This window comes from Heterodontus francisci, chromosome 16 (genome assembly GCF_036365525.1).
Source record: "Heterodontus francisci isolate sHetFra1 chromosome 16, sHetFra1.hap1, whole genome shotgun sequence".
In the NCBI taxonomy this organism is placed as follows: Eukaryota; Metazoa; Chordata; class Chondrichthyes; order Heterodontiformes; family Heterodontidae; genus Heterodontus; species Heterodontus francisci.
The window spans coordinates 50,776,252-50,793,980 of NC_090386.1; the positions used below are offsets into that span (position 1 = coordinate 50,776,252).

At 42.1% G+C, this 17,729-nt stretch overlaps 1 protein-coding gene across 2 annotated transcripts in view; it reads left to right on the plus strand.

The window, feature by feature from the left end:
• nfatc2a (nuclear factor of activated T cells 2a) overlaps positions 1-17,729 on the plus strand; it is a 156,167-nt gene that overhangs the window by 97,815 nt on the left and 40,623 nt on the right. For both annotated transcript variants that reach the window (XM_068048166.1, XM_068048167.1), the window contains exon 9: positions 678-1,526. In XM_068048166.1, coding sequence (XP_067904267.1) covers positions 678-1,526 — 849 coding nt within the window. The remainder of the gene's footprint in view (positions 1-677; positions 1,527-17,729) is intronic.

Below are 17,729 nucleotides of genomic sequence, written 5' to 3' on the forward strand. Positions count from 1 at the left end.
CGTTCTCAGTGAAACATTTGGGGCTAGAAATTCGATGGTACCACACCTGTTTTTCAGATGCTAACTACACAAATCCAATATGGCAGGCAGGAATCACAGGCTCATTATGACCCAGAAGTGTGCTGCCCACCACATTGGTATAGACAAAAAATAGGCACCAAAACCCATTCCTGAAATGGGTATTTGGCCCCTTTGCATATACAAATAAGAGGCCTGACCCAGTTTGTGGCTCTCTGTGCATAGTTGGGCTGCCCTGGGTCAGCCGCACTCAGGGAAACCAGGTCTACATGTGGCCTTACCAGGTGTCCTTAGAGGGGCCAGGTTGCCAGCATAAAGATGCATACCTGAATGTGGAGCTGGGAGGTACAGGAGTGTTTGCTCTGGCTTCACATTCAAGCCACAGACGTCTGCCGGTCACTGTGCAGCTCATCTTCCGGTCCCTCCGTGCCAACCCACCGCACCCCTCCACAACCCCCACACACCTTTCTGATCACCTTCTCTTCCCTTTTAAATATTTACCTCCACAAACCAGCACAAACAAATTTCTAAGCCTTGAACTTTTAAAAATCCGACTATTAAACAGCTTAAATAATTTGCATTGTGACTACATAGTGCTTAGTAGCTGTAAATTTATTGTGAGCTGAAAGTAAATATACTTTTAATGTAATTTATTTCAGTGCCTATTATTAAAACAGAACCTACTGATGAGTGTGAAGACACCATATTCTGCAATACTATGCATCATAGAACCATGTCTCAGTTTTATTCTACACAGCAGGTCATGACCCCTGTAATGGTCACTAACCCCACTTCCTGCCTTGGGGGAAGCATGACGTCCTGTCGTTCTGGATTCTCTCCACATGATTCTAAGTACCAGCAGCAGAATCCAACAGGAGTTGTCTATCAGAGATCCAAAGTTGGCAGTCCTAATCATCTTGGCTATCAACCATCTGCAGTTATGGTGCCATCAATTCCCATAATTCAAGATGCTCACAAATCGGTGTTGGTGCATGCTGTGTCACCTGTCCAGCCTTCCATGCTACACCACTCTCCAAGCAATCAGTCTTCTACCATAATTCATCATTCTCATAACAACCATGAGTCTTCTTCCATGATCCACAGTTCTCCAACCAATCATCAATCATCTCTGATGCAACACTCCCCAACCCATCAGCAGTTATCTTCAATGATTCACCATTCACCAACTAGCCAGCAGTTGAGATACAGCAGCCACCAGGATTACCAACGCCAAGTGTATTCAGAGAATGATGCTCACGCGCCTATTGTGCGGTCCACTACACCACAAGCAGTACATCATGTGCAAAAAAATAACCCAAATCAGTATGCAGCCGTGATTCAGCAACAGCAGCAAACATCCAACGCAATCCAGAAGGTTTCCAAAAATGGCCCCTCACCAACTCAGCTTGCATCATTGATACTGGATCAACAGGAGAAGGAAACTACAGTGACTGGAGTCACAGTGAAGCAGGAACCACAAAACCTGGACCAGGCGTATCTGGATGATGGTAAGAACCAATTCTTGTATTAAAGATATTGGTGCAACTGAAGTACGAGAATCTTTTCAAAATATAAGTCAGATTTTTTTTTAAATGCTAAAATTTTGTGTATCACAACTCGTGTCCTTTTAAAACAAAATCTCATTCAGGTATCTCTTGTGATTTTGTACTTGTATAGACAAGGAATGACAGGGCTAGAAAACTTACTCCCCCTCTGCTGCTTTTTTTCTTGTTGACAGCATCAGCTTCTTCTAGCTATGACATGAAAGGATTAAATGCAATGTAGAACTCTTCCTAAGCAGATCTAAATTTGTACCTGAAGTCTTAACTTCAGAGAAGTGCCTCCTCCACACTTTTCAGTCATATTTCATTTCCCACTTCATATAATTATATCATGATCCTTATAATTGAAATTTCCTATTAGCAATAAATGACAGCAGTTTATTTTACTGTGGACTTATATTCTCGGAGAAAGGAATGAGACTGCCTAAATTAATTTCATTTTGGAATTAATATTCAGAAAAAAACTTTGGTTATACTTGTCTCAGTTAGGTTTAAAGCCACGATTGTGGAGGTGAAAGTACATAGGACAAAATGTTCCCCTTTCTATCATACTAGTGCAATTTCACCACTGGGCTGTGCTTGCCAGTTTAATGATTCATGTCTTAATTATATTTTCTTTGCCCACAACCAATTTGGGACTTTGCACAAGAGTAACATGAAGCTTAGAGGTAAGTAAACAGTTGGTTTATTTGTTATTTTATCCCAAGTTTTCTGATTTGAAAGGAATTAACTTGAGAGTTATTTAGGACCTCGCCTTCGTGTAGACTGTCAGCATGTGGGGAACATTCAGTGTTAGGTTATTATGATCTCAGCCATACCTTGCTCTCAGACCTATTGGTAGTTTCAAATACCTGGCATTGGACTCCCTCTGGATGTTCTTACTTGACATCCCACAATTGGCATTTGTGCACAGGGAGCAGACTTGGGCCTGTGTCCTAACCCAGTATGTTAGCTAGCTCTCTGAGCATTGCATTTCTAGCTGATGTTTGTGCTTAGTTTTTGATGATCGCCTCTAAAACGCATAAACACATGCAGTTTTATTAGGTACACGAAGCTCATCTAGAAGGATCTGAAAGTATGAAGTATGAGAGCTGGAAGGTCAGCTTATAACACAATTCAAAGATAGCAGGAAAAAAATCTGGTTTGTGTCCAAAACTTCTGTTGGAAAGTCTTAGAAATCCTAAAAGATTCCATGTGGTACATTTGTGATCTCTCTAGATAAAGTAGCTGAGATTTAAAAAAAAAGGAAAATTACTTTAGTTCATATATGCAAAATGGATAAGTCACAATTTGTTAACTTTATATGATGTCAGGTGAGATCAGGAATTAGCTGGTACGAAGCCCCCAGTGATTGACTAGTCCATAGACACTTTGGACCTGATTTTAACCCATTCAAAACCCATCCACTTGCATAGAGTTACAATCGGGCCCAATGTGTCAAACCTTTTTATTTCTAATTTTTAACTTTTTAAATTTCTATCTGTGAATCTTTAGTGAAAATCTGATCTGCAATTATGAGCAGATGAGACTATTGTGGGAGTCAGTGTGCTCAGCTTCAGTCAGATATCCTGAGAAAGCATGCCTGCCAGGAATAATGGAGATGGTTTTAAATCTTATATTCCTGAAAGCTATCCAGCAGCCATATTTCCTAAATGCCACTCGTCCAAGAAAGTAATGAACAATCCAGTTTGATATCTGGTAGTGAAAACCATACTAAATTAATATTGCTGCTGAATGGATTCACTTCAACTACTCATAGCTGAACTCACCCACTCTCATGAATTGTCAGTCTATTCAGATGCATGTTCATCTCCTATTAGAAGATCCTTGTTTATATATATGGCAATAAGCCTAACTGGTGTGATGCATCTGGGCCTAAATATTTTATATTCATTCAACCATTCTCTTAACTTGCACCATTTCCAATAAAAATAAGTCAGAAATTTTTCTGGTTTCCTTTGTCCCACATCGGACCTGTTAATGGTGGGGTTTAGATTTGGCACACAACAGAAAACTCTGCATGTGCAAAATTCCCACACTTGCAGTTAGAAGGGCAATTCTTTTCTCATTCACTTTCACTATCACTTGTGAACCATGCCCTCATCTACTGAAGGTATTGAATATTTGATATCTTCACTTCCACCAGCTCTAAGACCCCTCTGGTATCATGCCTAAATGGCCATTATTTATGCTTGAGCCTTGGTGTCAGGAAGCACTTTGAACAATGGAGGCATTATATCAACCCTAATGGTGTTCCCACTTAATACCCACACATGTGCATTTTTGGCAGTGATCAGTGGACAGTAAACAGTCGAAAGAACCCTCACTGGTTTTTCCCTCGATTCCCAATTTTGCCATTAGACCTGCCCTTGCTAAAACCAGCTAACTTAGCAAAAGCAGAAGAGGCTCAGCCTGGCTCCTTTGTGCCCTTTATGATTTATCTAATACCTGGATAACAGAAGAGCCCTCAAATGCAATCTTAAGGCTTCTGCACTTGCTTCTTCATGGTCAGATTCCAGAATTGCAGACCCTACATCTACATATTACCAACACGCTATTTTTGTTTGCCACTGTAGCTATTATCATGAGAGATAGGGACTCAAATGCCATTCCTAGAAGACATCGTTGTCTCTGCAGTATAAATGGACCAGAATTGGCACATAAAGCTAAATTATTGGCTAGTGCAGCATTTGAGTCTAGAGGTGACAAAAGCACAGATGAGGGCTTCAGCAGCAGATAGGCTGAGGTAGGGGCAGGTGACTGTACAGATTAGAAGTAGCTGGTCATAGTGATAGAGACGATATGGCTCAAACTCACTTCAGGGTCGAGTAAGGTTGCGAACAGTATGATTCAGCCGAAGACAGTGGCCAGGGAGCAGGGTGGAATTGTGGTGCGGGCATGGAGTTTGTGAAGGGGACCAACGACAACAGCTTCAGTCTTACCAATGTTTAGCTGGAGGAAATTGAAGCTCATCAAAGACAATGTTAGATAAGAAGTCAGACAACACAGAGGCAATGGAGGAGTCAGGAGAGATACAGCTTGGTGTCATCAGCATACATGTGAAAGTTGACCTCTTGTCTGCAGATGATATTATCAGTGGACAGCATCAGTGGATATATAAGAGGAGGTGAACAAGGATAGATCATTGGGGAATTCTGGATGCAACAGTATAAAGGCTGGAAAAGAAGCCATTGCTAGAGATGCTCCTGGTACAATTAGATAGGTAGAAATGCAACCAGACGAGAGCAGTCCCACTGAGCTGATCAATGGAGGAGAGATGTTGGAGGATGTGTGGTCAACCCTGTCAATGGCGCAAGTGAAATCAGCACAAATCATGGTATTTAGGATATATGTTTGGTTTATCTATAATAGAAGGTTGTGGCTGAAGCTATTAACTTACAAAGGGGGGCATCAAAGTACTTCTTTTGTGGTAAGCATCTCATTTAAGTTTGTTAATTTTAATAACCATGGAACAATCTAAAACTCACACCAGTGATCCCATTGACAATGGAAGCAAGTGAAAGCAGTCACATTTGCAATAATAACTAGAGTTAGCTAACAAAAACCTATTACCTGAATTCTCTGTTTATAGAAGATATCCAGAATCATTTCCACTTTGTTTATAGCTGCTTGTGTTAGATATAACTTTATCATGTGGAACAAAAATGATTCAAACAGCATGGTGATCATATGTATTCAATTGATCGTAATACTTACCTCATGTGAACAGTAAGCCTGTTATTTATCTGGCAGATCATAATGTCACAGTCAAATCTCATTATAGCACATTCTGTTGCTACAAAGCATCCATTATAATGAAGCACTCCCTAGTACTGGCTGAAGCTCCTTTTACAGTGAGTAGAAAAGCTCAAACCTCAATAAAACAATCCTTTGAGAAAGATGATTTGTCACACCATGAGTTTGCAATGTCGAGATTTGACTGTATGGCTATGAGATAGTTAATTGTTTATACCCATTGGTAATACCTTGGCAACAGTAGTGATCACGGATTGTAGGCAAGTTATTATTCAACAGTTTTGCTACAATTCCCTTAATGTAAATTCTACTGATAATTAAATATTTAATGCTGCAGTGCCCAAAATGCTATGACTTCAGCGGATGGGGAAAAGGTAATGTAGCTTAACTATATTTCTAATTGGACTTTATTTGCAGATCTTAGCATTTTAGTATTAAAGACTGAGAACTAGTATTGTGAGTGTTGCATGCTCATGATGCTGATTTCTGCTCTTCATCCATAATTTTTTGCTTGTGATGGACAGGACTTTTGAGTGAAGGAAGAATACATCTTACAAAGCCATATTTCCAATTGTCTTCACAAGTTAGGAAAGTAAATCTTGCTTCCCTTCCTCCTATGAACAATTGGCTTTTCTTATGCTCTGTTTAATTATATTTTTCAATTGTGAACCATATGTGATGGGCCAAAGCCCAAAATGCAGGACAATAAGGTGTGTACGCACATTGAAGGAAGTTGAGGGATGCAGAGAGAAATCAGTAGTAAAGTAATGGAATATGTCAAATTCTATTTTTATTGCCTGGGATTCCAAGATTTTTACTGGTGTTTTTGCATTTAACAATTCTGTCCACTTGTTCCATCAAAACTTGAAACTAATGGCTATGATCTTTAGAAAAAAGAGTGGGTGGAGTTGGTTGGTGAGGGAGGGACGTCCAATTAGACAGCTCTCTTATTGCAGAATAGCTGCAATGTGTGGCTTTGAAACCCATTTTGGTTTCACATCTGGCCTGATGGGACTGCACAGTCTTTTCTAGTCCTGTACTTTCTAATATTTCTAATAAACTTACATTCACTTTTATTTTCCTTCTTAACCCCTCCTCCTCCAATGACTTTTCAATGCACAAGAGGATTAGAGAGTAGTTGAGGAAACATTTTTTCATCCAGAGGCTGGTGGGGGTCTGTAATTCACTGCCTTAAAGGGTGACAGAGGCAGAAACCGTTATTGCATTTAAAAAATATTTGGATGTGCACTTGAAGTGCCATAACCTTCAAAACTACGAACCAAGAACTGGAAAGTGGGATTAGGTGGGACAGCTCTTCTTCAGCCGGTGCAGACACAATGAGCCAAATGGCCTTCTTCTGTGCCATATATTTTCTGTGATTCTAAGAGGCTAATTTCAGGATGTCACTCCTACCGAAATAATGAAGGAAAAACACATTTGCAAAGAAAAGCAATCTTGATGAATTAAATATAAACATTAATTCTGGATGCAATGGTGTGGAACTAGATTTAGATTTCCATGTTGGCATGGAGACAAACAAGTGAAATTGGCACATTTTTGGAGTTTGCTACTATTAGGCTTTATTTGTATAACGAGCATCAAATCCAAAGTGATATTTGGACAAAAAATTGAATTAATCGAGTAATTCATACACATCCTTAGAACAGTTTACAGTTTATTAACGTCCTTTCTGCAAGTACACAATACCCTGCCAATGAGTATATATTTCTGATGACTAAATGATCCTTATTCAGTCAGTGATATAGAACATGCCCATACTCTGGCAGCCTAGTTTTGGCTGTTCTTTGGGATTGGGTAACACAGAAGGTCAGACACAATGATCTTTTCTTTCTGCAATTTGGGCTCCAGCCCAGACTGATTGGATGGAAGTCTTTCTCTACTGCAGCAAGGTGCCATATGAAATTAGTTTGGGGAGTCTCAATCTAATTCTCAGTAGTATAGCCCACAGCATGAAACTGCCCCTAAACGAACACTAAATCAGAGTGACGTGCACAACATTCCTATGGCCAAAAAAACACTGCCTGCCTGTAGTACATTCTGCTTTTTCTTGAACTTTGTATTTGAATTTGGACCATTAGAAATAAATAATGCTGATCCTTCTGAATGCTCATTCCAATTATTATCACAATGAGGTAGTTTGGAATTGAGTGGGGATGGTTGTCAGGTGGAATGGTGGTGGACTATCCAATATGCTGGTCACCTCACCTGTGAGTTTGCTGCTTCTAGGAGTAGCTTTCAAATGTTTATATCATTCTATCTTCACATAGAAATAAAACACATTTACCAACATTTTTATCAGTTTTTTAAAGTATTGTTTAAATCATTAATATTGCCAGCATATGTATAATGCATTTGGGGCAATGAGTAATCCCAGCTGCAGTTTCTTCACCACCTCTATCTACATGAGGCTGCCTGTAACCATTCAATCATTAACATTTACAAATTAACTAATGACTTGAGAGAAGAGGAAAGGAAGGGAATTGAGGGGGAAGAAGTTGTGTTAGTTCATAAACTGTATATTAAGGTTTATAAATCCCACATTCTTTCCACCGAGGGTGATTTTCAAAGCATTCTCAGCTGAACCCAATATAACCTGCCCCTCAATCAGTCCCTGGTATCTACGAACCACAAAACATTTTCCATTCTCTGAATATCTGCACTTCATCTCAATTGACCTACTGTTATGTTGACTGCACTTTATTTGCTGGAGCTTGCACATATTAATTACCACAGTCTATGGAGGCCGCTGATAGATTCTGAAACTGATGTGAAATTGGGATGTTATTAGAAAATCATTTACCATGAATTATAATATTATACAAATCATCAATCTGCAGCAATCTATTCATTTCTAATGGCCTCATGTTTAAAACATGAACTGTGTTATACTTTGTACCAAAGCAGCTGAAACAAATCCTACACTTGTCTGAGAGTCCAACTCACTACTGTTACATCAGGGTTCCTTTTTTCCAATACTTCTTTCTTAAACATCTTGCAAACAAAACCCCCTACTTAATTCTTTCTTTAAAAATAATTTGCACATGAAGAAATGATTTATAAAACTCGAGGTTTACCTCTAATCACATACAGTGTTGTCTCCGATCTCGCCAACATCAGGGAACAAGGGGCTGGAGTTTCAAATGCCCATGGGGGTGAGGTCGGGTCCAGGCTCGCTTTGAAAATAGCCCTCCCAAATGGCGCATCAGTCTTCTGATGCCTCCGGAACATGTTACAATTTTCAAAGCAAAGGAAGGGTGTGGAGGCGCTGCCAACCCGGTCACCTCCAATTAACAGCCTGTTAAGCTTGTTAACAGGCTGGAGAGGGCCAGAGGGAGTGAACAGGAAGAGCGACGGAGCACTGTGAGGAACCATAATATGATGTTGCTACTGAATTAAAGTGTTGAAAAAGAAGGGCTATTCAAACTGAGATACTCAAACAGTGGCACAAAGTTGCTGTCGATTGAGCAGAGTGGGTCAAGTACCTTGTGATTAACCATTTGGTCACTTGTATGTACTATGAGGCTGCCGGAGTCACACCGTCCTGCCTGCTCCCGTCTGCAAGGCAACAGTAAGCCCAGTCATGGCTGCCTTTGAGCATTGCATCCCAGAGCCAGTCCCCACCTCCAGGCAGCGCCCGGCACCACTAATTGGGTGCCGAGCTCACTCTGACCCGGTTCAGGGCTTTGATATTAAAATAGTTTTGCGTAAGCGACACAGGTGCAGCATGGGGTCAGTTTCCCGACCCCGGATTGAAAATCCAGCCCCTCATCTCTGAATTGTATAGTTGAGACATTGCTGCAAATTAGGAGTTTAAAAAGTTGCACATTGTACTACTGTTAAAAGAATTGATATATTCTCATTCTGTTGTTTTAACATGTTTTTAAATCAATATAATTCAGTTATTAACTTTATAATTAACCTTATAATACTGCAGTCTTAGTTTATTAGGTTAAAGTTGAAATTCACTTCAATTTTTTTCTGAGATATAAAGATTTGTAACTCTTAAAAATTAAAGTCCTTGATCTAGTTTTTTTTAAAGACTGAGCTATTGCTACTGAATGTGATAGAAGTGCTTAAACTCACTATCAGCAACAATAGCACAGTCTTATACCTTGGTCCCTAGAAAGCCTGACCCACGTTTTCTCCCCTGTGGTCTTTAATCTCGGATGTTCCACCCCCAGGGGAAAGGATGTTCTTCTTTTCTGGCCTGCACCGTGAAAAAATCAGATATTACCTTCTGGGATAGTAAATCTTAAGAAATGACTATAATGTAAGCCATCATTTAAAAAACCAAATGTTACTCAATATATTTACATGACTTCAGCAAAATGACTGCAGCAACTTTTAATGCAGTTGCAGTATTTCTGCTCCATGAAGCTCATCCAGTGAATTGTTTGTTCTTGCTCACAATGCTCCCCTTGTTAGAGTACAGATTTTGAAGGGTTCCCAAACAACACATTATACTGGGGTTACTGTGCTTTACCAAAACAAATCTGCAACAGAGTGGGGAAAGAAAATCATGGAAACTTGCATTAAAATTAAGGGGACGTGACAGGGCGAGTGTGAAATGCGCTCGCTGGCCTAACTTTCAGTTCTGGACTAGTTTAACTCCTGGGCATTGTTTAGATGTGGCTGGTCCACAAGTGTAAATAGGGTACGGTGCAATTGCCAGAAGATGAAGATCCAGGAGCTCTTGGACACCTGCTCGCCTGCAGGTAAGTGGTGGGGAGTGAGTTGCGGGAGGGTCTCGAAGGAGGGCAGGGGATGGATCAGGACATGTTCGTAGTGGAGGTGGATGGCCTACATCTGTTAAAACATGACAGAGCCAATCTGGGATCATTTGCCTTTCTTTCAGGCAGTCTTGAAACCTTCCTAAGGCCCAGCACAACACCTGCACCAGCTCTCAAGAGGCATATGTCTTGTTGGACATTTCGGGTGGCATACTGGCCGAATTTCTTAGGGTGGCCTGGGACTTGCCCTCAAAGACTCTGCCAGATGTAAGAGGAGGTAGGGCAGAAAACTCAGCAGACTACTTCCCCCCGCACCCACCACCCCCCCCCCCCCCCCACCTCAGGTGGGGATTTAGGATGTAGCAAACACCCAGCGGATTCAGGTTCTACCCCTGAATTCCTGACCTCTCTCAGGCAGTCCACTCTGTGTATGTGCCCTGACTTGCTCCAGGAATTAGAGCCCCAATGCCTTTGGGAGACGAGTTAAGAAAACGAGGGTACATGGATCAGAAGGTTGTTTTGAGTATAGATCTCGAAGATTATCTGGATATTATTACTTTCAGTAATATTAAGTTGGGGTTTCTACCTCAGGTACTTTTACACATGGGCATCTTTGGTCAGGCAACAAGTTTTCATTTAGTGCAAAATGGTAACCGTGCTGGTAGTTCCCATAGATTGTTTCGAGGCTTACCGCTTTTATAGCTGTTTTTCGTAATTCATATGTGGGTAGACAGTAATTGCTACATGTATCTGATTTCCCAGTCTTAGTTCAAAATGATATTAAGAACAACTTGAAGCTGTTTGATCCCTGTCAGGCTTTTATCTGGTCAGAAGTTGTAAAGTGCTGCCATTTTATCTCTTAAATCAGATACTGGTTCTATTTTTGGCATAAAAACAACATACTGACAGTGCAGCAAAGAAAATGTCTTTTCCATTTTACTTAGCGTAAGTCCTTCCCCTATTTCAATTGCATGCAGATGAATTAGCAATGCTGAAGTAGGATCTTTAATTTTGTGACAACTGCCATTTTGTACTTGGTGTGGATGGGAGGATTGACACAAAACATTTTTTCGAGGTTCCCATTGTCCTGTATTTTTTGTAATCTTCAATATGAGGCCAAACATGAGAATTAATTTTGTGGTTTCCTGTCTTGTCAGAGACAGGAATCTGCTGGTTCACTTTTTTTTTACATTTTCTGTATGTTTTGTAGCTTCTTTCTGGTCTTGTCTGCACTGTTAAGTTTTGTGACACTTTGAGGGAAAATTACAGAGCTCATCATAAACAAGAAGGCATACAGCATGCTTTCCTTCATCGGACGGGGTATTGAGTACAAGAGTTGGCAGGTCATGTTACAGTTGTATAAGACTTTGGTTCGGTCACATTTGGAATACTGTGTGCAGTTCTGGTCGCCACATTACCAAAAGGATGTAGATGCTTTGGAAAGGGTGCAGAGGAGGTTCACCAGGATGTTGCCTGGTATGGAGGGCGCTAGCTATGAAGAGAGGTTGAGTAGATTAGGATTATTTTCATTAGAAAGACAGAGGTTGAGGGGGGACCTGATTGAGATGTACAAATCCATGAGAAGTATAGACAGGGTGGATAGCAAGAAGCTTTTTCCCAGAGTGGGGGATTCAATTACTAGGGGTCACGAGTTCAAAGTGAGAGGGGAAAAGTTGAGGGGGGATATGCGTGGAAAGTTCTTTACGCAGAGGGTGGTGGGTGCCTGGAACGCATTGCCAGCGGAGGTGGTAGACGCGGGCACGATAGCGTCTTTTAAGATGTATCTAGACAGATACATGAATGGGCAGGAAGCAAAGAGATACAGACCCTTAGAAAATAGGCGACAGGTTTAGATAGAGGATCTGGATCGGCGCAGGCTTTGAGGGCCGAAGGGCCTGTTCCTGTGCTGTCATTTTCTTTGTTCTTTGTTCTTTTCATTGTTCTTTGTTTTGTTCTATGCTGACTTTTCACGGTGTTTCCTCAGAATAGCTGCAAGCATTGTAAATGCCGTTGGAATGGCTGGAACTGGGGAGGAGGAGGGGTTGGGGAGAATCTTTGGATCCTATTGTCATCTTAAATCCTCTGTTTGCATCCACAGCTGGAGAAGATCCCTAGTGTTGTTATAAAATCAATTGTGCTCACTGTCAAGGGGGAAATCAAGCCTCATGTACTCCGAGCCATACAGCCACACAAGGCAGATACTCCTTCAGCTCACCTCAGACTGCAAATCTTGCAACATTTCTGAAAGACAGTTTGAAAAATAAGGGAGATTATGGCCGGCATGCTGTCAGCCCTGCTGCCAGGACCAAATGCAGGTCCCAAGCACGCGTGGGCAAATGGCAGGACTGCAGAAGGATTATACCGGCGGTGGCCAATACTAGAACAGCCATCAGATTAAGGATGATGACCTGCCTGTCTGAGCTGCCAGCCCAGTCAGAGGATTGGCTGCTCGGCAGCCTCAGCAGCGCCCTAATAGAGGTAGCCGCTGCTGAGGCTGTAGGGAGAAGGAAAGGGCACCTCCGTGTTCAGGCGCCCTCAAAGTGCTGGTGAGAAAATTTTAATGTGGCGGCTCAGGCAAGCAGGCCCTGGCAATCGGTGAGGTGGTGGGGGTGGGGGGGGGGTGCGGTGTGTGAACCCTCCAGCAGTGGCATCAGTGCCATGGGGGCAGCCATTGCCGCTGGGCCGCCCCTCCATGGGACATGGAGCCTTCAGGAAGGAAGGCCTCCCCAATCCGGGAAGCCACCACAATATACCTGCCCGACTCCCAGGCAGTGGGGGCCATTTCAACACCAATAAAATGCTGTTGGAAATGTAAAATGGCTGTTAATAGACCAGTTAATCAGATTACTTGGCTGTCTGCCTCCAGTCGTGGGCAGCCGAGCCGTTGCTGTTCCCACCTTTCGGAATATCCCATGGCAGTGGGAAGATGTCAGCGTCCTTCCCGATGCCTTCTGATGCCATTTTAACAGCCTTCCCACCTCCCAGCCTGTCTCCAGAGGGCTGTAAAATCCTGGTTTGTATCTTCACACGTTTTTTAAAAAGAAGGTACAATGGACTCCCTATCCATATCCTTATAACTTCACCCCATAGAGTGCTTTTGATTTGTGTAATTCTTTTTTTAGTTATCACCACATCCCAATGAGAGTTAATCTGATAATGTCATCATTTTTCCTGGACTTTTTCAAAAAGAAATTGAAATATTTTTGCATATTCTTGCATAATTATTGCTTACAGATTGATACGAAAAGTGCCATTTTTCATCTCTCCTTGGATTAACGATCAAAGTGATATTGTATCTGGGCACTGTTCAAAGAACTTTATACAGCTCATTATGATTCCACTACAGCTTTTGTGGTAAAGCTGACTATGTAGATCCTGGAGTTTTACGATCTGATAGAACTTGGTGTTAATGGTTGTGTACAGAAGAAGCTAAATCTCACTGTTTTATTGTAATAGCATATGCATTTAAATCTGCAGTATCCCATTTTGTGGGTTTGTGTTGGCTATCTTTCAAAATAAAAATTCAACCTGTGAACAAATATTTAAATATATTAAATATAGTAAATCCAGTTAAAAAGTGTTCTCGGCTCCTCCGTGGCTCAGTTGCATATTCATCAAGTGGTATGTTACCAAGTCATACCAGAAAGTTTTGCGTTTGATTTCTGACCTCTATTGAGTTACTTGATACCAGCTAGATCAGTAGTGTAGGGTTTGTAGTGGAGAGAGTGGCATCATAGAAAGTACAGCACAGAAACAGGCCATTTGGCCCACATGATCGATACCAGTGTTTAATACTTCACACAAGCCTCCTCCCACCTCCATTTGTCTCCCCTGGATCACATGGCTATAGGGAAAGGAAGTATTGTCATGAGGCTCAACCATAGCTGTCAAGCAGCTATGACTGACCAGCTCATCTTTTTTTCCTCTTGCTTTTTTTTTATATAATGTTCACATGAGCCAGACAGCAAGATCCCAAACTCAAATTTCCAATTTGATTGTCTCCTCAGGTGTAACTAGCTAATCTGGATGTCCAACCAGTAATCAAGGGCAGGGGGCTAAAAGTTTGCAAGTGGTGTAGACAAATTCAGCTATGACCCCCTCCCTTCCTCCACCCCCCCCCCCCCCCCTGCCCCATGAATGATGAAAGGCTACAGATACTCATTAGGACCTTACCCCACCTTCAGGAAAGGCAAGTGAAAACAAGTAACTGCAAGCAACTAATGAGAGAAAGGAGGTAGCCATTTGGCTCAACGTCTGTGCTGGAAGTGACAGACATAGACATCCCCTTCCCCAAACTTTGGGTAAGCTGAAAAGCAGAAAGGAAATTGGACAGGCATTAAAAAGGTAAAGTTTAAACACTTACAGTTAAAGTGACTGTTGCCAAATCCCTCTAGGGATCCCAATCTAGGATGTTTCCATTTCAACCCTCAATAGACTGATCAGTCACAGTATCCCTGGACAAAACAGTAGGAAAGTCATCCAGGATTCCTACTCCTAATCACTATCCAGTGACTTCTAATGGAAAGTGCACCTATGTGGACATTAGGTAAGACTCAGCTGTGATGCAGCTCATGATTATCTTGTCTGGTGATGCTAGCTTTCTAGGCCTGTGGTTGAAGAATGCTAGACTGAAGAGTCATGGGACCGAGGTGGCTTTCAACTCCTGGCAGCTAATTCCTGGCATGGAACTGCTGCCGACTATGGCTCTGAAGTGAGCTCCTGAGCAACCAGGCTTTAGCTGCCAGATTCTACTGGCGTGGTGCTCTGAGGGAGAAGGCTAGACTTCTGGTATGAGCTGCTGTCAGATGGCATCAACAGGCACTTGGAATGCAACCACTGCCCTGGAGCTGGAGTCCCAGACATTGCATGGATAGCTAGTGTGATGACAGCTAGCAAATCCTGAAGCCCCAAGTCACTGGCCTAGCCAAGGACTTGAAGCTGTTATTGCAGGTGCCTTCTAATATGGACCCCAATGCCACCACAGCTTCAGTCACTGTTTCCATGGAGATGGGAGGCCGCAAGCAGTTCCTGGCTCCCTTTTACCTAGGAATCTACTACAGAGCTGAATGCAGCTGCTACTCGCTATATTGGTTCCTGCTGAACAGACATTGCCTCTATGACATTGCTGCAATTCAGAGCTGTGGACTCTGCAGCCACATCTCTGAAATACCTCAATTCATGAGAGATTGTCTCCAGAGCTTTTACATACCTCTCATACTGCAAGTGCTTGTATCTTTTGAGGCTAGTGCTGTTGAAATCTGGGTCCTTGGTCATCTTCTACTCTGCCTTTGTGCAGAAGAAGCCACATTTTCCCCCACTTGCCATTTTACCAGGCCTGTCCTGTTTTGTGCCTCACCCAATGAGCTTTCATGACTATGACTAACAGCTGCCCCCACCACACCCGCCATTGGTGCCTGGATAAGGTGAGTTGAGTGGCACAGGTATTAAGACAAAATGACTTGGCATTTTAGTAGATGCTGTCCTCTCAGAGAAGAGCAGTAAAATAGGGACCGAGTGATCTGCTTCCTCCTCCTCATCCTTTCCACCTGGACCTGAGGAAAGGTGGGTGGCCAGGTCCTTTTCTTCTTCCTGCTCAAGCTGCTCCTCCTTCTCCAGCTTAACTATCTTCTGCCCTGCTGGATTTGCAGGGGGAAAAAAGCATAAGATCAGGAGGGATGAGCACATCCATCTTGGGATGTGGTACATATTAAAAGGGGGTGAAAGGATGAATGTCTGTAATGGTACAGAGGGCTGCCATGGAGAGATAACAGGGGCTTTGGCACTTACCTGCCAGTGGCAGGATGCTGCTAGCTTCAGCATGTTCCACAGATGCAGCATTGTCACTGTGCAGTGACTAGATAGCCTTGTTTTTAAAAAATAATCATTCATGGGATATGGGGGTCGGTGGCAAGTCCAGCATGTATTGCCCATCGTAATTGGTGTCAAGCTTCCAGAGTGTTGTTGGGACTGCACTCATCCAGGCAAGTGGAGAATATTCTATCATGCTTCTGACTTCTGCCTTGTAGATGGCGGACAAGCTTTGGGGAGTCAAGAGATAAATCACTCACTGCGATGTACCAAGCCTCTTATCTGCTCTTGTATCCAGTATTTCTGTGGCTGGTGCAGTTAAGTTTCAAAAGGAGTCAGGCTTTTGAGAATTGGTACCCCCCTCTCTGGTGCTTTTTAAAAAACAAACATTGTACATCATTGTTCAGTAAAGAGAAAAAGGCAATGTAAGTGAGGCTATGTATCAAGTGTCATCACAGAGGTGACATCCAAGACAAACAGGTTGTGAAGGTGTTAATTTTGTGCAGAATGATTGAAAGTTATGTCACTCAGTTGCTGTGTATTTAGGGAGCTGTGCAGGCTTGTATACAACAGAATAGGGTGATAGAGGCAGCTTAAGTTGAGTTCAGTGTGAAGTGTATAATTTTTGAGTGCTACTTCAGAGTTTAGAGTGTGGGATGGGCATGTGGTGAAAAGATGGAAACAGTGGTGGTGTAAAGAGACCTGGGGATCCAGGTACAGGTAGATCAGGTAAAATGTGATGAATAGGTACAGAAGATAATCAAAAAGATTAATGGAATACTGACCTTTATACATGGAGTACGAGAACACAAGTGGGTTGAAGTCATGCTTCAGATATACAAAGCCCCCTTTAGACCACACCTGGGGTACTGTGAGCAGTTCTGGGCACCACACCTTAGGAAGGATATATTAGCCTTGGAAAGCATGCAGCATAGATTTACCAGAATGATACCTGGGCTCCAAGGATTAAATTACGTGGAGATTGCACAAATTAGGGTCATATTCACTGGAATTTAGAAGGTTACGTAATGATTTGATTGAAGTTTTCAAGCTATTAAGGGGAATAGAAGGGATAGATAGAGAGAAACTAAATCTGCTGGTTAGAGAGTGTAGGACTAGGGGGCAGAGACTAAAAATTAGAGCAGGACCTTTTAGGTGTGAAATTTGAAAATACTTCTACACGCAAAGGGTGGTAGAAGTTTGGAACTCACTTCCACAAATGGCAATTGATGCTAGATCAACTGTTAAATTTAAAACTGAGATTAATATTTTTTTGTTAACAAAGGTATTATAAGGGAAAAGAGGCAGGAGTTAGGTCATAGATCAGCCATGATCTCACTGAGTGGCGGAACAGGCTCTAGAGGTTAAATGGCCTACTCTTGTTCCTCTGAGTACCTTAATTTGCCTTTAATAAGTTGGTGAACTTCTTCCTGCACATGGGTCTGGGGTCCTAGGAGTGAGTGAGTTGCCACTCCCTTTATGTGCCACTACTTAAAAATTGAACTGAAATCATTTCTATTTTATATGTCACTGAATTGACGTCATCTCATTACAGGGTTCCACCTTATATGCAAACCTAATAAAAACAAATTGCTGGAGAAGCCTTGACATAAGTTGTCATCAGGCACTCCTCTTTTGAACAGTCATTAGTAGCATGACCATAAGAATTTATTACATATAAATTAAGAATTATTACAGATAAGTAACTATTTGTAGTTGTCACCTTAGTCTTGTGCGCCACCAGTTTTCCCCTCCAAGTCTCACACCATCCTGAATTGGAAATATATCACTGTCCCTTCACTGTTGCTGGGTCAAAATCCTGGAACTCCCTACC